Here is a 27007-nt window from a genome sequence, read left to right as displayed (position 1 = left end):
GTTCAGCAGCCTGGCTACAGCCCAGCACCAGCCAGCTTCACCCCCTGCCCCGCAGCCGCAGAGGGCGGGGAACAAAGGGAGGGAACGTGTCTGGTCATGATGACCCTCCATGGGGTTTGAGTTCCCCTGCTTAAGGTCACTTCGCTCTTGTCTTTATGGGCTTTAGTTTTGTTTGTTGGTGTTTTTTTTGTTGTTGTTGTTGTGGTTTTTTTTTTTCCTTTTCTCTGTGTGTGGAGTTGTCAATTGGTTCTTCTCAGCAGGGAATTCTTGCTATTATTTATCCTTTATTACATCAGCCAAGGGTACCTTCTCTACTTCTCCTTGACCACATCCCCTTAATGAGAAGGGACTTTGGAGCAGCAGCATTTCTGTCTTAAATAATTTTTCTTATAGTTCTCTGTAAGAGGTAAATGTCATTGATAATATGCTGTGTAGACTAACTGCTTCTTGCATCCAGCACTTCTGGGCTCTTCCATTTGTAGTAGGCACCTGATTAGAGCACTGAAGTGTCCAGAACCAGTAATATTTCTGGGAGCAGCCATTTTTCCTTCTTTTCCTTTCATCCCCATACCTTAGTTACAAGATCTTGTGCCTTAGAGAAAGGCCAAAGGGAATTTGATAACTTAGGCAACTCTTATATTGTCACATAGAGTGGGATTTTGCAGAGGAGCTAATTTTTTTTTTTTTTTTTTTTTAGCTGTCCTCTGGGTTTGTCATTGAGTTTTCTGATAATAGCACGGATGAGATGGGTTCAGGAGGTGACTACGGAGACTACAAAGAGCCGTGCTTTCAGCATGAGAATGCCGATTTCAACCGGATCTTCTTGCCAACGATCTACTCCATCATCTTCCTAACAGGAATAATCGGCAATGGATTGGTTATTGTTGTTATGGGCTACCAGAAGAAACAAAGAAGCATGACTGATAAATACAGGCTGCACCTCTCTGTGGCTGACCTCCTTTTCGTCATCACCTTGCCATTCTGGTCTGTGGATGCGGCCATAAGCTGGTACTTTGGGAATGTTCTGTGTAAGGCAGTCCATGTCATTTACACAGTCAACCTCTATAGCAGTGTCTTGATCTTGGCTTTTATAAGTTTAGACCGGTACCTGGCAATAGTCCATGCTACCAACAGCCAGCGACCACGAAAGCTGTTGGCTGAGAAGGTGGTGTACGTAGGCGTGTGGCTCCCAGCTGTGCTCCTGACAGTGCCTGATATCATTTTTGCCAGTACTAGTGAATCAGAAGGGAAGTACCTATGTGATCGCATGTACCCTCATGACAACTGGCTGATTTCTTTCAGATTTCAGCATATCTTGGTAGGACTCGTCTTGCCTGGTCTAATAATCCTGACGTGCTACTGTATCATAATATCCAAGCTGTCGCATTCCAAAGGCCACCAGAAGCGCAAAGCCTTGAAGACGACGGTTATCCTCATCCTCGCCTTCTTTGCCTGCTGGCTGCCATATTACATCGGCATCAGCATCGACACCTTCATCTTGCTGGGAGTCATCAGCCATCGTTGCAGCCTGGAGACAATAGTGCACAAATGGATCTCCATTACCGAAGCCCTGGCCTTCTTCCACTGTTGCCTGAATCCAATCCTGTATGCCTTCCTGGGTGCCAAATTCAAAACTTCAGCACAAAATGCCTTGACATCAGTTAGCAGAGGATCAAGCCTCAAGATTCTTTCAAAAAGCAAACGTGGGGGACATTCTTCTGTTTCTACAGAGTCCGAGTCTTCAAGTTTTCATTCCAGCTAACGCTGCTCCGTGACATCGTTTTATAAATAGACACTTTAAAGTTGCGCAAGATTTCAGAAAAATGAGACTGACCATAATGTACAGATTTATTTACAGCTGGAATTTTATACTGTTTGTTTTAGTCTGTGAAGTTTAATTGACTTATTTATATAAAAATCTTTTGTATTGATGTCAAACTGTCTAGGCAGGTCCTGTGGACGAGTGGTTAGTTCACAAAAGTTTTAGTGCTTGTTTGTATGTATAGATACGTGAACTAAACGCTTCTGGATTGTAGCAAAGTGGCTGTTAAAAGTTTAGAAAATATTCCTCTGTTGTTTATGTTTAAATGTTTTCAGTGTTGCTGTTAAATTCTTAAAAATTGGGCTGGAGATTTTTACTTTACTACAAGATGTTTGGTTTACAATAGCTTAACTCTGCTGTAGAAATGGCACTTATAACCAAAGCCTCTCTGTTACGTGCTAGGGGTTCTTCCCTATTCTCAGTAATTCTTGGTTTGCAAAATTTTCTGTTCAAGGTAAATAAAAATATACGAGAAAAAGTTATTTTGTGTGGTATTTTTATTTCTCAGTGATTGTATTTACAATTCTCAGTGCACAATAATTTCTTTGAAAATTGCATGAAAATGAGCTTCAGTACATATGGAGTAGTCAGTTGACACCTGTGAGTTCTATCTACCGATGAAAACCAATCTATTAGGCAGTTGCTAAAGTTTACATCCTCTTAGGAGTCAAACTAGGATTACTCCATGTGACTAACCTTTATGCCATGCCTATGAAGTCAATCCTACATTTCTTCTGTCTTTTACTCTGCTGAATTTAGCTTCACATGTTAATAGTAATCAAAAGTAGATGAATCAAAGCCATTCTGCCATTTGACATTGTATTTGGACTAGAAATAAAGTTATTGGTGTATCTCCTATGTGGAAGATAAATGGGTTTTCTCTATGGAGCTTTTCCTTATCCTGTCTACATCTAGAACATCATAAATGAATATCAACATTCTTTTAAAAAAAAATTTTATATTACTATGTTAAAAAAAAAAAACAAACACAACTGTTACTGATCTATAATGAACAGCTTGGAAGTCAAAAAGCAGAAAAATAATACCTACCAGTCACACAGAACTGAAATAAGCAACCTGGATGTTGGAATTAAACTGCCCAGAAATTGTATTTTCATAAGCACAGCACTCCAGTGTTTTTGTGGAGCATGTACCACTATGCTAAACTACACATTAAATTGCATGGTTTATTTTAGACATTTTCCTAAATACACAAGGCCCTCCTGTTTTCAACTTCCCTCCTCTTCAGTCAGGAGGGTGCAACCTTGGCTGCATCCTGTGTGCTTTTTCCCTTGCAATGATAGTAGTAGTCATCTGATTCTATGTTGAGCTGATTCAGTTTGCTGAACCAGCACAAAACTAACCTGGCAGAAAGAAAAATAATTTTCCAGCAATTTAGTGAATTGAATGAGCTCAATGAGGAATCTAACAACCACTAGAAAAGTGCAAGACCCTGTAACCTGGAGCCAGGCACAGGGAGAGAAAAGAGATGAAAAGATGAGGAAGTAGGTTCCCCCTTTTAGCAACTAAAATTTTAGATCAGTTAATGCTAACATGTATCTTCATTCAACACAACATTTTAATAACAGAAAAGATGCATTCTCAAGACACAAAAGGTCTCGCTTTCATCAAGTTGTTCCTTTTTAACAGTTGAGAAATGAGGAAAACATGGTAAAGGAGCAGAAGTTCTTAAGTGGTTTATTTTCGTTGTTCGTTTGTGTGTTTTCTTAATTTAGTGAGGGTTTTCCCATGAAGAATTTGTTGTTCTGAATGATACAGATTTTCACCCCAGCCCAATCAATCACAGTGATTTAAATGCACTTATAAAATACTTTACTGGCTATCAACATGCTGCTGCTTATTTGTCAAGGAAATGTTCAGAGCCCTCTAGATTTAACATAGATTATGCCCATTATACTTCAGTCAGTCAACTGTTACCTCAAGCAGAGAGTTATCAGGAAAGAGGGTGAAAGGCAGAATAAACTCAGCAGTCCATGTTGCTGCCAAAGACCACTAAAAGGACAATAAATGAGCAACAGAAAGCATTTGTGTAGAAAATAAATTAGCAAAATTAAAACATAACCCATGCCCCAGAGGGATGAGACCTACATTAATTTTATAAAACTGCCATTGTTTCCAGTAGAATTAGTGAAATTATGGAGAGAACCACATGTTGCAGAGGAGCTGCAAGATCATTGGGGTTTTGCACCAGCAATGAAAATCAGTCAAAAGTCACACGTATTTCTTTTTAAATAACCTTACATATCTATGAATATAACATATGTTTGCACTGTTTACACGGCAAATATTTGGAAATTGAATGCAGTTGTCATAAGGAAACACAGTAAGAAATTATGAATCCAGTTCTGTCCTTTTACCTCTGAGTAAGTCAAAGCAAACCAGGCAAATTTCTCTCATAGCCACTGAGCTATTCCAAGTACACCACATTGGTAAAAAAGATTAATTTATTCCCTTTTAAAACAAAATCACCTTTAAGCTGATTTTTTACATCTTTGTGAATCAAAAGTAGTCTCAGTAAATGCATTTCTTAACACATAAATTCAGTGACAATAGTGAATGGACCTAAAGTTGTAATTTATTCGCTGAATACATCCACATACATCAAGGACTTTCTAAAGTTTTCAAAGAGACTTTCCAAGTATATTTCCAAATTATTCCTCACTAATATACAGAATAAACATCATGACATTCTTCAAGACACACTCAATGCATAGTCTCAGCATTTTCTTGATGTCATAAAATAAAAGATGTGCCCAAGTAATTTAAAATATGCAACTCAAGATCCAGAGCAGAAAACGAATGTGAATACTGGTAAGTATGGGTTATAAAGCAGTTAAAAATGTTATGTAGCAATTTAAAAGATTTAAAAGGTATTCACAAAGACATTAAATATATTACAATGTATTTACAAAGACTCTTTCCATGGAATTCGGGCAGTAAGTATTTTGCCATGGTGGCAGCAATGCTGGACTAAAATGCAGAAATTCACCTAGTACTATAATGCACACATTTCGAGTGTTTAAGATTAGCTAGAAATCCCTTGGATCATGCAAGGCTAAACCAAGAACAGAACACATACATGAACTTACTTTTGCTTCCTCTGCAATCCTGTTTGGAAGTAAAGTTAGAATACTAAAAGCAGTGGGATTAAAATTACACTATAATCCATTATTTGTATGGTGTATTTTTACTCTGTCTAATGATGTACAGAATCCACTTTAGAGAAGCATGTGAAAAGATGAGTGGTGGTAGTGAGAGTGTCACAGCTAATGTATGCAGGCTAGAGAGGGCAGTGAGTAAGGTGGAGTTTCTTGTTTTTTTCTTGGCTAGTCTTATGACACAATCTTTATACAGGGGGTTCAACTTCTATGCATATACATAAATCAAAACAAAATCACCAGGAAAATAAAAAGGAAGTTGCAGTAATAACATGGAGCCATTCATACAAGCGAATGGTTTATCTTTTGATGGTTGAGCTCTAGTTGGACAATGTACAAAGCGACCACCTCTAGATGTTTGGTTGAAAAGGCCATTTTTTATATTGTTTGGGAAAGGAAACAGCATGACGAGGAAGTACTTCCTTAATCCAGGCATGCCTCCAGAATCCCCTAACAATGGAGTATTCTCATATTCTCATAGTGCTGAAACCTAGGAAACACTTAAGCAGATAGGGCACCAGAGTTTCTGCTCAGAGGGTGCCACTCCCTTGCTTTATGTTTTGAAAGAGCCACACAGACTCTTTTTCGCAGCCATAAATCACGTGTCAATTGAAATTACATGAGCACTGGGATTATTTCTTACAAAGAAGTTACAGATTTCATAAACCCCTTTCTCTTTAGACAAAAAATTTTCTGTCACTCTTTTAATTTTCTTTGAAAATCTTTCATCTTTATCAGGACGAAGTTTAAAAATCCCTTGTTTTAACAGCAACTCCGTTATTGTCTTTACCACCACTCTAATTACCATTACCACCACTCTACTTCTAAGAGGATGTACAATAAAACGATGCTATTCTTATTGGTTTTGAAAATGTGTTTTAAAAGCAGTTGATTGTGAGCCTGTTTTGTGTTTTTTTATATATTTAACACAAATATATCTACATATATATATGGCTATGCAGATTATATGCATAATTTTCAATGTTGATACAACTGATCCAGGCTTCAGCACAGCTACTACCAACCTCAGAGAACTCAGGATTTATTAAAGATGTAGTAGGTTTGATTAAAATTGCTATATTCTTAAAAGGACAGGGAGCTTCAGTGACAAAGTCCCACTGAATTCAGAGACAGCAAGGGACCTAAAGAATTATGCTTCCTAAAGTATGTAACCTTGTAGCCCAAATCTATTACAAACGAAGATTACAAGTTCCTCTGACTTCGGTTGCAGTCAGAGATCCACAAGAAATTAAATCTTTCAGGATAGAGCAGGTGGAACTATGCTGCTGAACATAACAGAAATAAATTTTCAGCAAAATGGTTTTCTCTTACTGAAGGCATGCAAGTTTTGCATACCCAACTATCAACAGTCTGACAGTCATTTGTCTTTAGTGGCACAGTATTTGCAAGGAAGAGGTCAATATTTTAAATATTCTTATCTTTCGAAATTCTCACCAGGAGTAGATTCTGGCCACACAAACATGTCAAACTAAGTAGAAAAATTATGAGGGATTTTTTTAAGAGTTACATTGTGAAGGGTTCTTTGGCTTCTGTTTAGGTTTGGATTTGTTTGCTGTTGGTGCTGCCTTTTTTTTTCCCTACTATCCTGTTCTCACAGCTTCTATTCTACTTGACTTTTACTTTAAAAATATACCCTTATAGAATTTTTGATGGCTCCGTTTTGTTAAGACTACACACAATATCCCGGACAAGTAAGAAAAAGTAAAGGGAGACTGTTCAAACAAAAAATGCAGCCTTCACAACAGTTTCTCTGTGTCTCATGTGCATTTCCCTTCCAACATCTGCTTTTCTTTAGCCAAAAGATAAATTACTTCTATATCATATGAAAAATTTAAACTCAAAAGTTGGCTTTATTCTCAAGTTTCTTAAAGTGCACACATTTGTTTACTTTCTTGGTTCTTTGCCATCCAGTTCTCCACAATGGGGCAGATCTCCTAGAGAGGTCTGCATAAGAAGGGCTGAGAGGGCCCCTCGCCTGCTCGTCAGTGTCATCACTGTCCACAGATTTGCTCTCACCACTGATGCACTCTGCAAGGACAGCAATAATTATCACCAGTATTACCCCTAATGTATCACCTTGCCAAAGGTGAGCACGACACTCCTCAACAGACATAATATAAAATAAACCTGAAAAGTTCAGATAGAACATCTTTTCTTAACCCTCCTTTTTCTACTGCTCAGCCTTATATTAGCCATCCCACGTGTCACCTTTCTTGTGGTTACTCCTTTTCAATACTGCCTCCTCTTAGGCTAGTATCTTCTTTCTTTTCCTTGAGGAAAATATCTAATATTCAAAATATCTTTAAAAACACTTATTCTGTCAAGTCTGCCTACATGAGTTCACCAAAGACCGAAGTGTTGGCATGCTTGATAGTAGAAGGTGAAACTGGGACCTTAGTTTATACAGATCAACTCTGTCTCTAAAATCTGTAGGAAGTAAGAGAATAATTCTGTTTTTTAGAGATGTGTTTTAATGTGACAGCAATAGACACATCTTGTCAATATTAGGTTCACTGCAAGCCTGAAATCTCTTATTCCTGCTCTTTGGGGTAGGAATTACATCTCTTACAAGTATTAAGTGCACTGCTGGGACTAGGTACAGGAATGCTCTGGTCAGAGAAGCTAAAGTCTCTAACATGACTAAAAGGGAAGAAGGGATTATTGTACAAGGCCATGGTTTCATGTTAGATTTAACTTGACAGCGAAGTAGATTTAATGTGTTCCTGCCCCCCCTTATCCCTTAGTATTTACTCCCTTCCTCTCCATGGCCTTTCAGGTCATGCCTCCCACCCCCTTTTGCTCACTTTTTCTCCCCAGCCCCATTGTGGTGGTATCAGTGCTGTCCTGCATGGAACTGTGCGCTGATAAGGCACAGACACAAGGCAACTGAGCCGCTCTACTAATCAGCAGGACTAAAAAGGATAGTCTCGCACCTCCCAGTCCCCTTCCTTCCCTCCTTTACTCTTAACTGTGCATACCCCTCAACCTCTACTGCCCATGTAACCCCTTGGCAAGCCAGTTCCGCTCTTGAAGATTGAAGTTTCACAGGAATTTGAGGCAATCTAACTTCCTCTGCTGGGAAGGTCTTCAGTCTCCCTCCATCCCTCCCTCCCTCCCTTTCTTCCTCCCTTCCTCTTCTAATTCTTTCATTCTATATCTTCAATGCTCTCCAATTCTTAGTCCTATGGAGCTGTCTCCTGCTGTGCCCTATCTATTGAATCAATCACACTTTCTTTTGAATAGCCTTAATTGACTAAGCAGATAGACAGTATCTTTTTTTTTTTCCTCCTAATTAATTTTATGCCATCTTAATGACATTATTCAGCTCAGAAAGAGGGGTGACCACATCCTAAACAACAAAATAAACAGTCAGGCACATTGCTCAGCAAAGAAAGAAAAGGGGTAGCAAAGACTTTTTTGCACTTTTTGATTCACCAGCAATGAGCTCTTAACTTTACTCCCTGTATTTGTGAGGCCCATCAGTCACAGAAAACGAGCCAACAAAATCCAGAGAACAGGTTTCAGCCAGCATAGTGAACTGAATCAGCTCACTAAGAAGTCAAAAGTCAGAGCAATTGCAAGAGCAAGGGGGGAATCATGCACCTGGGAGCTGTGGGGAGAGCAAAGAAGTGGGACCAGGTCCTTTGGAAGCAGCAGGTTGTTAGACTGGTTCAGCTATCTTGTCAAAACTTCCTTAAGTAAACATCCAAACTGTTAAACAAACATAAACCAGTTCTCAGGTAGAAGGTAAGACGTTAGAGAGGTACAGAGAGAACAGATGCCTCTCCCACAGAGAAGTGAGCCCTGCTTCCTCCATGAGGAAAATATGATCACCTGTTGAATACCTGGCCATGGTCCTGCAGAGGACTTTTCCCTGAAGCAAGGCTTAAGAAAGAGGTTTCAAATAGAACTATTTTAAACTGAAGAGATCAGCAATAGAGCAGCTAATCATGTTCTTGATTATAACTGATATTGTTCATCAGATTTAATATAACTATTTGTTAAGATGCCGTAAAACTACATTCATATATATAATCCACAGGACTTCATGAATGTGATGGATGTTCATATGATTTTTAAAAGCAGAATCCTTGAAAACTAGAGAGCAGATTTTCTCTTATTGAACAACCACTAAATTTTATCAGGGCTTTGTATTTAAAATGAAAAAAAAAAAAAAAAGCATTTAGTTTTAAGTGTTATGCTGTGTCTCTCTCCTTATAATTAACCTATCAATTAAAGAAAGAAGAAATGGACTCTTGGTATGAAATCTTCTTAGGAAAAAACACTAGATCCCTGCCTCAAAGATAAACTTAGTTCCACTGAAGAAATGAAATGTAGTCAGCCCAGTTACATGGAAGCCAAACTGCCTATGCTCAGATCGTACAGGCTGAATGTGTGGAGCTGTGTGGCTGCCCGAACACCCTGCAGTGAAGGGGAGAGCCTGGCAATGGCATGAGTTCAGTGTGGGGAGCACCACCCACCAGTCTAACCATACTTCTGCCCAGAGAATAAACAGTCAACAAATCCTTGAATCCAGGCACTCTCGCTTCTTCCTAGAAGATAATGTGGAGGGAGTATTAAGAAACTTTGCCCCCTCATCAAGCATTTTGTGGGGACTCTGTAATAAAAACTGTGACAGATGAATGATACAAAATCCTTTCTGATATTTAAGAACTCTGCTACGCAGGTGTTAGAAAGAGATCCTGTTGATTTATTCACCAGTTTCAGTAACAGTTAAAAATCAGAACAAAGATTTTTGTATGTCTTTAGAATACTTTCAGTATCTAAAGGCAATCCACTTTAAAATCCTTTGTTCTTAGTACCACACACTTTACATGTACTCTTTCACTGGGGCCCATTATGTACTCTATAAGGCATGTCCTGCAAGGGAAATGAAGGTGCCTCCACCTGAACTGGAACATGGCATTGAAATACTGAGGTGCCGCTGACTGAACTGGCAGTGGTGGTGTGGGGACCTTAACTGAGTTCAGAAAGCAGCGCAGCCAGAAAAGCGGCTGTGACTACCTGGCCCTTTATCCATCCTGCCCGACCTGACCACTGGGCTATAGAATTAGTCTCTCTCTGACGCAGTGAATAGCTATCTATGCAAAGTTACCCATTTTCAAAAAGACTCATGAGACAAAAGCCCCCACCAAGCACAGGAGCCTGGCGATTAAGCCCCCTCCCAGGAGACAGTGGCTCTCTTAGCCTGCCAGGAAACCCGAGCTGAGCTTTTCACACCCGGCTCCCTTGACAAAGGACATTGTTTTTGCAAGAGGGCTCCTTCAGTGTTTTGTATAGGTTTAAGTGTGCGTTTGAAAAAGCACCTACAGGAGTAAGCACTGTCCTTCGGAAAAAGCTGAGAAGTACTTTGTTTAGACTTTTGCTGGGGGTTAGGCAGATTGTACTTCATCATTTGGCACTACCAAGCATGAAAGGTTCTGCACATGTGCAGCAGTACATATTTAGATGCTTGGATCTGCTAGAAATCGACAAAAGCTTTTTAGGTTTATATGTAGATTTAAGTGTCCATGTAATTTGTACAAATATAAATTTGCCTTGTAAATCCAGCTGCCGGTAAGTGGAGTCTAGAACACTACAGAAGTCTGTCCCACATTAGCAAAACAGAGCTGTAGGTGATATTCATACATTAGAAACCCAAGCTCTATACTAGAAAAAACACACCTACAACATGTTTTCCTCCTTACTCTTTTCACAAGGTCCACAGACAAATGGACAGCTCATCCTAAGGAGCTCTGCAGCTACTGAGGTACACTTAACCCTGAATCAGCAAAACCTGATAATAACTCTCAGCTGCTTGGAATGGAATTATTTTCTGATGACTGGACTTAATCCAACCAAAGGTCAGTAGAAATAAAAAATGGTGTCAGCTCAGGACTTAATGATATGTTCTTACCTCTGTAGGCCTATAATTTCTTCAGATACCTAAGAGGTCACGTCAATCCTAATGTCTCCCAGTTTTATGAATAAAACCATAAGCCCCTTTTAAATCAGTTTATGAATGATAATTATACGTCTAAATCAAGGGAAAGCTCCACCATTTTCTCTAATTGGAAAGACTAATTTAATTATAATTCTTTTCTTTCCAGATGCTTTGTAGTTGTTCCATTATATTACAACAGATAGTCGAGGTTTATGGAAAAGAAAGAGTTAATTGTTTATGACTTGGAAGGGATGAGAAATTAGTTCACATATGCTGGTGTAGCCACACTTCAGCCACACGTCTATTGTTTTTGAGCTGCAGATATCTTCATATATAGCACATGATGGCATTGCTTCTAATTTAAAGTAGATGAGAAGATTGCATAACTGGATAGCAGATGCTGTTCTAACATTTTTAAAAGATCTTCTTCCATCTAAAATAGGCAATTTACAAAACCTAATTTAACAAGTAAAAAGCTCGTAATTCAAGATTTACAAGTCCACGGGCACAAAGAGAAAAACAGTTAATGTATTCAACATCCCAATGTGATTTTGCACTGAGTTAACACAAATTGACATAGACTCCAAAGTCAATCTTGTCAACAATCTCACCTTGCCTTATTAAAATCATTGTTGAGTCTAAATTATTTTTGTTTGTCAAAAATAAATAGCTTTCAAAATATTAAATAGGCAAAATCTATATTCTGTGCAGCTTTGCTGAAGCCAATGTTTAATTATTTATTAGATATCAAATGAATAACATCTGTGTAGGAAGGCTGACATATGTTAGGACCTTTGACTTTGATACACAAAAACTGTCTGCTGAGTTAGGAATCTCTCTATAAATTAATTAGATAAACATGAATATAGCATGTATATTCTTCTAAGTCTTTGCTTCCCTAGAGATGAGAATGATGCTTATCCAAACAACATAAGACAATGTATGAAGTGATCTCTTTTGTCTTTGAATTAACAAGGTTACACTTTATGCCTTCTTAGTTTTTTAGCAGATGGCTTTCCCAGCTTAAGGATTTCACAGTCTAAAGGTTAATTCTTCTCGCTTGTCTTAAACTGTTTCTGAGACTCTGTCAATATTAGAAAAAATTATGCCAGTACAAGTACCTGGATTTTGTTTCATTGGTATAAATTTTGTAGGTGAGGCCTCAGGTAAGAACATTCTTCTGGAAAGATACATTGTTTGACTTCTTCAGCAATACAAGCAAGCACACAGGATATACACACGCACAAATCCCACTGATTATACTTTGGGTCATAATCTTATATCTTTATAGGAACTTTAGTTTCATTTATCTCCATGGCTGTACTTTTGAGTTGGAACCCTTCTGACACTTGCTTCTTCTCCAGCTGCTTCTCATTCCACTGTGCAATAAAAAAATCATTTTGCCTAACGCAACCTAGAAAGTGGAGCCTACTGCCTGTACTAAGGTATTTCTTTTTTTCTCAGCTAGATATGAAATGTAGTCTTTTATCAAGATAAGGGAAGAGCCACAGTTGATCTTCTAGTAACAGTGCAGAGCTTCTCTCCACAGTATTTTTTTTCCTCTAGAGACCCCTCAGTAGAGATCCATTTTTGATTTATGATTTAAGTTACAACTTTGCAATAGAAAAGGAGTACTTTATAGGCAAGTATGCAAGGTCATAAATTGTGCCCATATGCACTACTCAAAAGGTATAATCTTCTTCCAAATAAGGCTGCATATAGCAGCATATCCAAGGAAACCAGAGAAGTAGACATGTGCCAAGGGCATCAAATAGCGTTCTTTGCCCGAGTAGGGCCCATAGTGACATGCATGCCAAAAAACTCTCGCTTTTTCAAAAAGCAATCCTGAATAAAAACTCTTCTCATTCAAGATAGAGGCCTTAAGGAACATCCTGCATGTTAACAAACATCTTCAGATAATGCCTAGTTTGATGCTCATTTCCTAGTTATTCACAGGCTCTCTTAAATGGAGCTCTTTCACTCCTGCAGCTTAGCCTAAGGAAATCCTGCAAGAACAATGTGCGACTGAAATACACACAGGTTTCCCAAATGGTAGCAAGACCCATTGATGCTGCTTCAGATAGCACCAAGACAGCAAGTTATAATACAAGCTAAAGAAGAAAGGCTCTTGTTTGTATAGGATTGATTTGGGGTCAAGCTTTTTTCTTTTCACTTTGTAGTATATTATGTAGTGGTCTTCAGTGACAAAGATATTTAGCTGCCAAAATAAATTAATCTTCCTCAAGTATTTCTGTAGAGCTAATTTCAAAACCATCTATGCAATCGTGAACTCCCCAAATAAGCATTCCCATTTACTTTTCTTACTAAAGTAGCCATGAATCTCCTTGCAGATGTCAAAGGTCTGGGTATAGAAAGAGAAGCCTTAAAAACTCTTCTTTCTAAAATCAGACACCATGGCAATGATGCAGCTTTATTAAGGTGGATTTATTGCTGTCGAAGATGCCTGGTTTGATATTCCTGGAGTCTGCACAACCTGTACACATTTACAAAAAACACCCTGTAGCACTGAGGAAGTTACAACTTTCCTGGACTACCTCTGTAAAGAAGGGAAAGTCCTTAGGATGCCTAGATTATCCAGCTTCCCTGCTGAGGTTATCTACAGGGTGTAACTGATCCCAGTAATGAACATCTTGCTATTGTTCACTAGATTTAGACCATGAATTCATCTTATGACAGTTAACACTTGATGGACAGCTTTCAACTATTTCCAAGACAAATTACTTTTGGCTCCCAAAGAGAAATAGTTCTCTACCCCACTACAAAATTTCTGAGGCAAACAATCTTCCTCCTCCTTCTTCATTATTTCTATAGCATTATCTAGTGTCTCCTCCAGTCACAGCCTCATTAAAGCTGTTGCTAGGACTTTTTCTAGTCAGAGCATCCCTAACGAGTTTTTATGTTACTGAGTTTCTTGTTTGCTTATTGCCCTTACTGCATAGTTTCCTCAACAAAGAGCGCACATAGTATTTCTGCATTCACAGCAGGTATTACACATCACACAACATTACCTGTGCGTTAGTGGATCTGCCTGATTATCTGATTATCACAAGATCATATTGATCAGCCAAGCAGTTCCTAAAACACTGTAAAGTCTAAATTACTCTTTGCATTTTATTTGTGAAAATACATTATTTCTCTGTTGAGATGCTTAAAATCACATGGTTGTAGGAAAGTTGTATTTTGACTGAAAGGAAGACGGGAATCAGAGCATGCCTAATATGTGCATGAAAGAGGCACAGTAAAATAAAACAGTACATTTGCAAAAAAAAATATAACACCCTAGACACAAAGAAATTAAAAACAGTAGTCCACCCAATAACCAGTTTCAGGTGTTTTATAGACAGCCAAATGCTGTTATCAATCCAGATATAATAGCTCATTTAGAAGTTAAAAGGTGGTATAGTGAAGACTGTATGCATAAAATGGGTCCTACTATACCTCTTTTCACTAAAATCATTGGTAATCAAGCTTTTGAGAAAGAATAGAATAGTCAAATGAAAGTAACACTATCGTGCAATCTTCTTAAGAATGAAAAGGCAGAGCTAAGGTACAAAGTTTCTCTCTAGAAAATCCTATAATACCCATCATGCCAGTTACCACAACCTCACTCATCCCCTTAAACTGATATGAAGAAACCATGTTTGTTCTTTGCCTTTTTATACATAAAAATGCTTTGGTGTGTAGTTGTTCAAATGTTAAAAATGTATCCAGCTATAAACTTGACTTCAGAATCTCATCTCTAGTTATAAGGCAGTTACATTTACAAAAAACAATGCTCATTTACCCATCAGGCACTTCTAAGCACATCTTTGGATGTTGTTGCTGCTGGTTTTCTATATAGTTGAGCTATTTATCTTAAGTAAAAAAAGTGGCATCTGTATGTAATTTCCACGCTCACTTGGCACCACTACCTCCTTTTGATGACAGTCTGTACTGTTTCCCTTTCTTCTTCCAGTCACTCCAGCTGCAGGACCCAGATGTCAAATTCAGGAATGTATTTTTTCCCAGCAGTGATATCTGATTCTGTTGTTGGCACCTCTGCTGGTGGTTGTTCTGAAGCTGCCTGTGTACAGCTTCATGAGTTTAAACAGCAGACAGCATCTCTTCTTTATATACTAAAATATTTTCAGTTGCTTTAATTATGGGAACTGAATATTATATATTCATCAAATATACAAATGTACAAATCCCATTATTTACTCTGTTGGTTTCACAGCTGTTATGCTCCTGTAACCAGAAACTGGGAGGCAAGAAGAAAGCTTCCAAAAATGCTAATGAGACTTCAAAAGTAGAATCTTACTTTTAGTAACTGATTCAAACAAAGAAAAGGTAAATATAAAGCAATCAAAGTCTGAATGATGAGAGTAAAAAGTTAAATAGGAAGGAAAAGCTAAAAAAAGAAATGTATTGAAAAGGAATGAACAGCAAAGAGATGAGAGGAGAATAAAATGTTAGAACTGTCTAAAAACATTCTGCCACATGTTTCTAAAAAGTGAAGTTCTTTAAAGAAGAGGTAAAGGAAAAAACTTCTTTCAATTAATACTTTTCTGTAATTTTCTCTTTTTCTTTCTCCTAGCTTCATGTTTTCCTCTTGGGAACTTTTTGCTGCAGTGTTTGACTCTCCATCACATGGACAAGGTATCTGTCTCGGAGGGGCTTTGCTGTAGCTTACTCACAGCCAGTGACTGCTCCGGAGAACTGAATGAGTCAAGCAGCTTCTGCATCCTGCCGCAAGCCCCGGCCAGCACCTGTGAGCTTACTCTGCTGCAGTCTACGGGGCAAAGTCATTTTCCTGTCTACACATCCCTTAAAGAAAGCACATTCCCCACCCCCTGCACTAATACACATAATTTTGAGATAGCTTCTATCTTACATAAATAAATATCACCAGTTGCTTTACATTGATGCACATATAGTCCCAAGAACAGCTTATGAAGACAAAAGATTGGCACGTTAGCAAACTGCTTAGTCACAAAACCAACCAGTGTGAGGCTAAAAGAGCTAACTCAACTTGAAGGCTACCAGAGGGATGGTAGTGGCTGAATCCATTGACCAGACAAAGGAGTGGTAAACGGTGAGTAAGCTCAGTCCGGTAGACAGACAGACTGCAAGATTCAGAGATAAGAAAATATTGATACTTAGCAGCATTTGTATTATTCTGAGAGCCCACCTGATTTCTATCTCAATATATCTGTTGGATGTTGAACACTGAAATGATAAACTGTTTGCGGTTCACATTTTACAAATTAAAGAACTATGACCAAAAGTCTGGAGGTTCAAATAAAATGAGATAATTAGCTCAAAATCCAGGAATATAAAATGCTTACCAGGATTCGGCTACTTAGCCAATTAACAGATTATATTTATTTCGCTGTTCAGTCTAGCAAGATGCCAACACCATGATTCCTATTCATCACATAGATCACCAATATATACACACGAGCGTACAGCATCTGGATAGACAGACAAATAGACCATTTTTGCAGTATGAAGAAGATAAATGAGTGTACAATCAGGCTGACATAAAAACCTAGGGAGCATCAGGTTCGAGACCAACACAAGGAGGTACTGCTCCATACTGTAGAACTCAAAGATGATAAAAGTTTATGGGGCTACGAAAAGGATTATCACAAAATTAATGGAAGAAAATCCAGCATGGACAATTCAATGCAAAGAGGCTATATTTGGCTTAAGAAGCTCTTGCTCTGAAAATCACTGGAGGCTGGGAGGGCATTTTTTTTTAAATACCACTACATACTTACTGTCTTCTTATTCTCTTTCCTGTACTCTGATGCTGATCATTGCTAAGACGAGTCACTGATTCAGATGAACCTTTGGTCTGACCCAATGAAGCTGTTCTTACATTTAGTTTCTGTAATTTCAAAAGTCCTACTGCAATCAGCAGGATGTCTGAATTCTTAAACACTACATGTCTGAACACCCAGCATTGTGTAGAAACAATCAAGAGAAAAAGTAATTTACTAGAAGACAGAAAGGTATTGAAAGTGTATTGTACAATATTGTAACTCCAGGAACAGAGAGCTTTTTTACAGAAACTAGAGAGGCTTTAAAAAAAAAAAATCAGCAGTGTAAAGACTGGGTTTGTGAAGTCTGTGAGAGGATGAAGCGACATCATGAGAAAGCACAGAAAGCAGGAAGAAGTAGTTCTGCTTCAGATTTGGCACTAGATGGAAAGCTAATGAAGCTGAAACTGATGGCAGAATGGTGTTTCTGTAGTGAGACTGTGGCATGGTTGCTGCTCTCCTACTTTGGACAATAAGAGGTTTTTTCTTCATTTGGACTGTCCAGATTCAACAACTGTGTCTCACTTTCAGCACCAATTTCTGCACCTCTAAAAGCAACGTCTGGATATGCACCCTCAATCACCAGCCATTTCTAAAAATGTATTCTCAATGATTTAGGAACATGCAAAAGACTCACTGACAGTACTTACCACAGCTGAAACTAAAACACAGCTACAGACTGTGGGAATAGTGGGGATATGCAGTGTCCATAGCTGACAGCATAAGAATGATGGCAGGACAGCTGTTTAACAAGAAGGGGAACACATTCTGAAAGGACTGATATGAGAAGATAAATTCTGATATTTTGATCGTGAAGGTGAAAATAAATTAAAAATATTAAGAGTACTGGCAAGACCAGAGATAGAAGACATCTTACTCCAGAAGAAACTGTACTGCAGACTTCAGTTGTGACAAGTACATTATACTCACCTTCAAAATTTTACTTCGGCAGCATGAAAATTTCCAATTATTCTTATAGTTATTCCTACAAAAAAAACATAGGGAGATTAGGTGCTGTTTGGAGTTTGTCATCAAAGTGTTAGAAACAATCGGTTACACTTGTGTGAACTGAAAATGTTAGCATACAAATAGCACAAGGAAACAAGTCTTTAATTAGCTAATTTGCATATAAAAGTCAAAACTGACACTTTATCACATGGAAGATTAGTGATAGCATACAAAGACAATGCATTTATTTAGAAGTGCCAAGGACATTATCACATTCTTCAGTTTACTATAATTTTTTAAATACTTTTTGTCAAGTGGGATAAAGCAAAAGAAAACCAAGCTTGTCTGTATATAAGTTTATGAAATTGGCTCTCAGCACCTCTGCTCCCAGTAAGTGCAATTTGTTTCCCTCTACATCTACTGCCCAACTACTTCTTCAAATTATTTGTGTGAACACCAGGTGTTGGAAACAGTGGAGGCCTTTTTGTCTCAATAAGACCAGGAGAAATTATGTGACCTAATGACAATTTTCTGGGTACATATGGGCAAAAAAGCATAAACTGCACTCTACATCCTTCAGTTGCTTTTATCCCCAACATATTAAAGGGGCTTCAAGTGAGGAAAACTTTTTGCCTGTTCAAACAAAAAGGTGGCATTCAGAGTCTACAGCAGGAAGCAATCCCTCAGCTTTTCAAAAGTATACTTTGGAAAGAAACTCAGGCAACATTATCTTTTGATTTAACTGGCAATAATTATTTACCTCAAACAATGAAGGAATTTTGACAGACTTTGCCAGAATAAAAGGTAGTGTAGGAAGTAACATAGCTTAAATTTCTATCATTACTTCTGGAAGCAGTAAAAGGCGTAATTAGTATTATTTTTCATTTAAAAAAAAAAAAAAAAAAGAAGAAGAAAAAAGCCAACAAGATTGCAGCTCAAACAGCTCCCCCAATGAAGGATGTAAATCCATTTTTACAATATTTTCACACTGGGAACCCAAAACCACAATATTAGGAATTTATAGAGATTATTCACAGGGATTACCAGAAGGAAGAAAACAGATTATTCATCTTTAGGAAGACACATGGCAGAAAAAGTTGGCTAGCTAACCAATTAATGGAGATTCTCCCCATTTTTCAAATTCAGCAAATCATCCATAATTACGTGGACCAGAGTCCTTGTCTGAGACTGGGATCCGGTTAAACTCCACACTGAGAACACAGCCCTTTGGGAACACAGAGTTCCACCAAATAGCCTTTACAAGAGCTGAGAGTTGTCTAGGTCCCACCAGAGAAGAACCAGCATGCACTAAACCTAAGAACAATTGGCATACAGCCTTCAGGTGCAGGTGGAGATGATGTGAAAGCAAGGCTGGAAACTAAGACAAAGTTTTTCATGCCTTCTCTAAGAGGTGGAACAAATTGAGGAAGAGAACATCTTGGGCCAACCCTAGCTTATTGTCATTACCTTGTTTTGTATTGTGCTTTATTTTTCAGATGATCATCAGGCACAGCTGAAGATGTGAGAAACTTTTCCCCTCACTAGCTGGAATCTGTATAACAAGAAAACAGAAGATAGTCTGAGTCTGCCAAAGAAAGAGTGGCTTTTCTTTTAGGTCCCAGAGGGGAGATCACTTTAAAGGTACCCACAAATCCTGGAAGAGGACTCTGAAACTGCTCCACAGCTCTCATTTGCAATTCATCAGACTTCAGCAGCCCAGGTTGCACAGTAAAGTGTCTAGGATCCTTGAGAGGTAGAGAATAGTCAACCTGACATATTAACAAGCCAGTTTGAATATTTGAACATTTACAGGCAGAGAAGGGGGGATCCCATGCTCTATCTGCACGCTGATGCACAAAACATCAGTGGTACTATTTGTCTTTGCTGTTATAACCCCCAGTAAAAAAGGAGAAAAATATGACAAATTTCATAGACTGCTATCCTCAGGAGAGACCTTGTGTCATAGACTGTCCAAATGACAGAAGTGTTCACAACTGATGACCCAGACAGTGACTGAAGAGAACAACATTCTCTTGCTAACTCTGTGTGGGTTTTTCCACTGCCCAACAAAAAACTTGACTCCTAGAGAGTTTGTATTCATCTTGTCCACTGGAAGCACACAGTCGTATTTATATGCTTGGAATGAAGACTTTCAAGGAAAGGGAATGTTTCCCAAAGCTAGGTAGGTCTTCTGAGATATGCAAGAACAAGCTTCCACTTTTTGAAGGACAGATTCTAACACTTGAAATTTATTCCAGCCACATAAGATCTGGTAGAAATAAAATCAAGATGGGTTGTTATGTATACATCATGGTCTGCACTTCAGAGGAGACTGTTACACATTCACTGTGAGTCTTAAAGGGTTAAGAAGTGCAAAATAGACTGTGGAGTTTGTAAAGTATTTCACCTGCCAGATACCAAGATAAGGACAGAAAATAACTTTGTATGAGCAACTGCCACTGCAGGAACCTTTGATATTGTCCCTCAAGGTAACAGAAATATTGAACTGCACAATACAGTACAGTGATATTGGGCTGCAACAAACTGAAGACATTTTCTACAAAATGGATTATAATGTGGAAATGAATTAAGATTAAGAGAGAAAAGTGACTTAACCCTTTGAAAGAAAGGTATTATTACCATCAACATCATCCTGAGCTTGAATTTGACAAAAGTATTCAATTAAAGTTTGAGATGGCTTTCTAGCCTCTTTTCTTCTTTTGACACTAGAAAATAAATACTGTGAAACTCCATTTCTCTGATATAAAAAAGAAGACAATCTGTGGCTCCTAGATTATAGGAGCAGTTAATGTAAAGGCAACAGCTGTGGAGTATAGAGTTTAAAGTCAATATAGTGGAAAAGCGGGCTATATTTTATGTATCTTAAGACAGTGGAAGAAGCCACAAAATTTCAGGGTCAGATTATAAATGTATCCTTTCAACATTCCTTAAAGGTGTTTTTTAGAATTTGAACTACCATGGGATTGTCCTAGTAAAATCAGTTTGGCATGGGGAACCCTGGATGGGCAGAGCAAAATGGAGAAGGTAGAGAATGAAGTATTTTAGCACAAAACTACAATTAAAAAAATGAAAACAACCAGAAGTGCCTAAACGAGAAACATCACCATCACAGCAAACAGAGCAGGGACAAAGAAAAACCCCAGTATTGCTGCTCTTCTCTTTACTTTTTTTTATGATGCTCTTGGAAAAGATTACCCAAGCACTTTTTCCACTGACAGTTAAGCACGATATAATTAGACATAGTCAAGTAAATTTGATATGTGAAAATACAATGAGAATTTCTTCCTCTTTCAGCAACTTGTTCCAGAGAATTGAATGCCCACACTGAGGAAGGAACACTGCATATTGCTAATAAGCACAGATTTCAGGTTTGAGTCACTATACCAGTCACTAATTTAGAACAGTGAAGAGACTTACATTTCTCCAGTTCTAAAGCTGGACTTGTAATGCCATGCAATTAGTAATACGCTGATTTCTTTTTTGCAGTAGATAATAAAATAAATAATTCTAAACAAAAGCAGAATCAGTAAGTTGACAATTTGTTTTACACAGCTTTTAAGTTCATCAGTATACTAGCATTCTACAGAATAAAAATACAAAATTATTATAAAAATGATCATCATCTGGTCAGTATCAAGCAAATGAAGGAATATTCTTTATTCTCAGCATTCAGAATTGAAGTCCTCTTGCAACATCTTTGTGATAATGGCCTCTTGCCAATGTCAGAGAAACAGTGCTTGTTGTTTCACGGTATCTTCAGGACAAAGAGTTGTACTTAGGACATGAGCTATACAGGGCAAAATATACAACTGACAGAGAATTAAGAAAAATGAATGCTTCTTAGCTTGAAGAAAATCTTAGTGAACATGACAGTTTATAGTTTTAGCTAAATTAGCAGGGCAAACATAACAAGCTAAAAGCATTATGGAAACCACAAACTGCTTTATGCTCACTGAGATTTTGTCTGTAGTCTGTTCTCTAGCTGAGACTCACTCAGGTTTTCTAGACTTTTTTGGCAATGAAAACAATGTCTGTAGGGCAGATGTCTGGTGGAAACAGAGAAAAAAGCAATGTGACAGAAGTGATCATGCCAGATGTCCAGAGCAAGCCATTATTCAAAATAAAATTAATTGATAGAAGATCCAAATCTTATGGCACTGGTTACCATTAGACACTTACACCCTAGAAATACTGACAGAAGTGAGAGTAGCATGAAATTTAAAGGTAAAACCTACTATGTAGGTCAGTCAATTTCCTCTCAGAGAAAGTATTTTACAGCAATCACTCAAAAAGTTGATATTATCCAGTGGCAGATGACCAAAAAACATTTCTGCACAGAAATTTCCAGGTTTTCCCTCAAAAGGTCAAACTCTTCTACATAAAGGAAAAGTAATTTTATGTTCAAAATCCTATATTATACAAGTCAATGTAAGAAAAATAAGATAATCATTCCTTACTGAAAATGCAGAACTACTCATTGGTTTAGTGTTTAGTTAGTTTCTTGATGAAAACAAATGGGAATACAAGAAATTCCATTTAACCGTAAGAAAAAAAAAAAAAAATTTAACTGTTAAGATGGTAACAAAATGCAACAGGCTGCATAGGGAGGTTCTGGAGGCTCCATCCTTGGAGATACCCAAACTCCAACTGGGTAACCTGCGCTTGTTAACCCTGGTTTTGAGCAGAGATTTTGGTATAGACAATTTCCAGAGGCCCCTTTCAATGTCAACGTGTTTCTGTTTCAAATTCTGTTTCTGTGAATATGGAATTACTAGTGTCTAGGAATAGTCTTTAATATCCATTTATTATCAGTTCTTTTTCAACAGCACCAAATATCTAAGTGCAATCTCCACATCTTTTGTGAAATTATGGTAGTTTTGATTTCCAGAGTTTTCTGTTTATTAGTTATGAAGCTATGCTGTAATTTTGATATTACTATCCTCTATTCTTTTATTAAGTTGATATTTTATTATTCTTTTATTATAAGATTTACTTATACTCTCACTATCCTAGTCTCTTTCTTCCTTTCCCTCCTTAAGTTTCTAGAGCACAGGAGGATTCTAATTTATTTTGATCTGGAATGATCCCTTCCCTTCTAAATTCCTAAGACAATTTTATTTTCACTAATCTTTCTGTAAAACTTTTTATCATAAGCACATCTCTATGCTCTCCTTTAATAAAGACAGTTACTTACAGAAATGTGTCTTTCATAGTTTAGAATTACAGACAATTGCTTTAGTATATTTTATACCTTTTATAAAACTGCTGTTCTTAAGGAAGTGGTTGTTCACCTGATCCAGAAAAATCCAGTTTGTTCAGAAGAAAATATTTTTTAAGCATGCACATGAAAATTTCAGCTTTCCACCCTTGAATGTCTGCAGTAAACTACGTACATTCAATACACAATATTATGAGTCAATTAAATATACAACTCTTTTATTTTCAAGAAAAAACTTTTCTCTGAAATGCGTAATGAATTAACACTACACAACTCTTACTGTCCTCACCTCCTGCTGATATTAGAAGTACTGTGCTACGTGAGCAATTGTCCCTTCAAATTATCTACTTGCACATTTACACACAAAACCTCTTTTGCAGGTACAGGTATGACTAGAGCAGACATTTCTGGGTTTGCATACGAACGTATGCCATGTGCAAGTGCTGTTGCTCACAAACAATTACAATGCCACTTTGAAAACTAGTTTGAGTATTTGGTTCTTTGTTCTGATGTATACCAGCAAATCAAACCAAAATTTGTAATTGTATCCATTTCTTAATAAAAATGTATAGTATTAGTAATGTGGGATGTAATTTCTTAGAAGGAGATTTTCAGTGCGATTTTTGCAGTAACAAGTGATCAATGCTACTTGCAAGTCTTGTCCTCTGTTCCGCAGGAGAACTGTATTCCATTTTGGTAGGAAACTTCACAGGCAAAAAGAGAAACTTTGTAAACATCTACATTCATCGGTACTAAAAATAAAACCTATACACTAACAAAGGCATTCAATAATCAGCACTTGTTTGAGAATATTATTGTCATGGGAAACACTTCAGTAGGACTCCAATCATGTCTTCTTTTGAAGTTTTATAAGATATCTTCCTTTGAAAGAATTTCAGACAAATTTGTTACAGAAGAAGAAGTATTGATAATGCCAAACAACAAACATTCTACAAAGTTCACATAACTGAGTCTTTAGAAAAACAGAGCATGTACCTTCCACATGATATGAGAGTCGCTGAATTTTTTGGATGATGTTGTGTATGCGATCAAAGCATGTTTAGTTTCACTTTGGTTTGTTAGAACTACAAAAGAAGAAGGAAGAAACAGCAATTTGCAAGGAGATTGAAAACAAGGCAATATAAACAGAAAAAAATAGTTACACTTAATGAAATTTGTTTTCATTGGAACTGCTGTTGGGTTTCACTTTCAAACTACAGAGTTATCCACTTTCATTTGATTAGAGACAATGCTATGCAATCTGTCTGAGCTGCTTTGATTCACCAAATAAAAGAAAAAGTGCATCACACTTAAAGAGAGAAAACATTCAATTTAAGGAAATAGAGGAACAGAGAAAGAACCTAGCTACTTTAAATACAAAGGTGAACACAATTACATTGGCGATAGAATCTCATGGAGAAATTCTGCTCTCACACAAACAAATCCACAAGGAATTACTAAAATTCACAGGAGTACTCTGGAAGAGCATAATTGTGGTTTTGTTTATAATAAACTATCTATCTTAATAGACGATTTTTTTTCTTTCCAGCAGTTGCTTCTAAACTTTCCCTTTATTGTTGTTTTCCATCATCATCCTTCAGTCTCCCAGTGACTAATGACTTTTCCATCTCTCCCTGTGCTGCAGCAGTGCTTGCCACCTTCTTTCCTTCAAACTGTTTACATAATTAAGTAATTTAAATTACCAAATAATTTATTCCCAAAGGGAATACAGTTTGACATTTGCTACTTCTATCTACTTCATGTCTCTTTCGGCCTTGCATTCTCAACAGCTTATCTATTTCTCCAGAGGAAAACAGATATAGTAAGATTTTGCCTCTTCCCAGAAGCCTTGCCTTGCTTGTGCTTCTGTACTCTCAGATCACCATAGCTACAGCACTACTACTAACTATGGATGTGCTTGCACCATCCGTATGTTCCATCCCATTATTACGTCCTTAAACATGCATTCCTTCCCCACCTAAAGATTACCTATGTCTTAGAAAGATTTTCACCCCCAATTCAAAAGTCATACATAGAAGAATAACTGTATTTATCCTACAGAGTTATATTGCTTTAAATATCTTAGTAAGCAACGATGAAATCTAAAGTAGCCCTAGATAGCTGGGCAGAATGCAAAGCCTCTCACAGAGAGCATGTTCCCACTAGGCTTCATGATTCAACACAACTGCTCATTCAGCCTAAAGGAGGGAGCTGATTCTCTGTCTGAATAAATTGCCAGGGCACACCATTAATCCTACCATGTAGCCTGGATACATACAGAAAAAAAAATCTAAGAACTTACTAAAGATCTCAGAACAGGGTTCAGAATACCAAACATTAATTACAATTGGTGTTTTTCCTGTGCAAAGACAGGAACTGTGACTTAAAACTATAGCAAGTTATCCTGGGTTCAGCCTTGCAGGATAAATGTCCAGCTGTAGATGACAGCAGCGGAGTCTTCAGGGTCAGTCTCTAGCAAATAGTGTGGCCACAAATTTGGAACACACTCAATGGAATCTATGGTAATTCCATGCAAGCTGCACCTAAGAGTCTCTATCTCGAAGTATACCACTTCTAACTGGGATTGCATAGTATGTGGCACTGCTAGTGACTCTCAATTTTTTGCATAGGTATCACTTTGTGAAGCACAGTGGTGGCTAACTAGAAAAATAAATTATTTTCACAAATATATTAAATTTCTTGTAGCAATGGTGCTACGACTACAATAGGCTGTGCATAGAAATTATTTAAGCTGTATGGGGACAGTTAATATTTTTCCTAGACAATGTATTCAGTAGCTGCTTTATTCAGTCCTAAATAGAGCTTGTACCCCAGAAAATCCAGCTGCTATTTCACTTAACCAGTTTGTCTAGTAAAAGATATTACCATGTCATACAAGCCTTGACTTACTTTATGCTCTTCTATTTGCTGTTTCCAACTGTTGTAAATTAACAGAGTTCACATTTTAAGTGTGTGGTTACTTCTAATGCACTAAAAGAGAGGTTGCTAACAATATTTCATTTCAATTTTGAATACATTATTTTTTACTGTACCTTTTGCTTTTTTAAAATACTTCTAATACTTGAATACTTCAAGCTCTTCTCTTTGCTAACAAAGTAAGCCTACTGTCAGTGGTAACATGTTAATTCAAGTGCATGTTTTAACAGGATTCCCAGGCCCTAATAACCATCACTTCCTGCATTCATAATAAAACCAGTGTGAGGTGGCTATGTTCTCACATATCAAACAAAAACTCAGGACAGCCAGGTTAAATGATTTGCCAACACACAATTTGATATAGCAGTAGCCATTTTCTAAGTTTTTCTCAATTATTCATGTAGCTGTTTATTACATAGCAGGTTAAATACTAATCAGCACTATGAAGCGTTTGATTTAAATCACTTGTTCCATGTTTTGAAATAACTTTGGCAGTCTTAAAATAAAAGGCTGAAAGATACAAAGTATTTTTTTAAACAGTTTGCCAAAGCTTGGTGTGTTTCTTTATAACAACATATGGTATAGTCATTATTTAAAGGCAGGTTGTCGGCAGTACGCATCTTTCATGACAGGGATTGAAACTGGGGACCCATCTGCTCGTATCTATTAAATTCTCAACACAATTTTAAACATTTGCTGAATGTATGACACTTGCAGATATGGTAGGATTTTTATAACATAGGTGAATAACATGGAACATGATTACACTTCAACCAAAATCATCTTAAATTGTTGTCAGAGAGAAGAATAAAGGGAATAAACAGCTGCAGCACTGAATCCCGTTAAACACAATGACAGGGCTGTGTAATACAGGCTCCACGTTATAAAGCTTTCTTTTTTCCTTTAAACTAAGGAATGTGCAAATGGTAATCACACCAGTTCAACAGAAAAGCACTTTATAGCACACCCAAAAATGTGGAGGTGATCTCTTTTATTGGGGCAAATAAAAATATAAAGAAGTCTTTGAGAAATTTTATTTTAATTTGTTTTATCAGAGCTTGTGAGCAGTAAAAAAAAAAAATCAAAGGGTTG

At 37.4% G+C, this 27007-nt stretch overlaps 1 protein-coding gene across 1 annotated transcript in view; it reads left to right on the top strand.

The window, feature by feature from the left end:
- Positions 1 to 2283, top strand: part of CXCR4 (chemokine (C-X-C motif) receptor 4) — a 2456-nt gene extending 173 nt beyond the window's left edge. Inside the window, exon 2 of the mRNA XM_008940208.1 lies at positions 698 to 2283. Within this exon, the coding sequence (XP_008938456.1) occupies positions 698 to 1762 (1065 nt within the window). The 3' untranslated portion in view covers positions 1763 to 2283. The remainder of the gene's footprint in view (positions 1 to 697) is intronic.
- The last annotated feature ends 24724 nt before the right edge of the window (positions 2284 to 27007 follow it).

The sequence above is a fragment of the Merops nubicus genome, unplaced genomic scaffold (genome assembly GCF_000691845.1).
Source record: "Merops nubicus isolate BGI_N331 unplaced genomic scaffold, ASM69184v1 scaffold36405, whole genome shotgun sequence".
NCBI lineage: Eukaryota > Metazoa > Chordata > Aves > Coraciiformes > Meropidae > Merops > Merops nubicus.
Note: the sequence above shows the minus strand (reverse complement) of the source record. Positions and strands in the feature narration are given on the sequence as shown.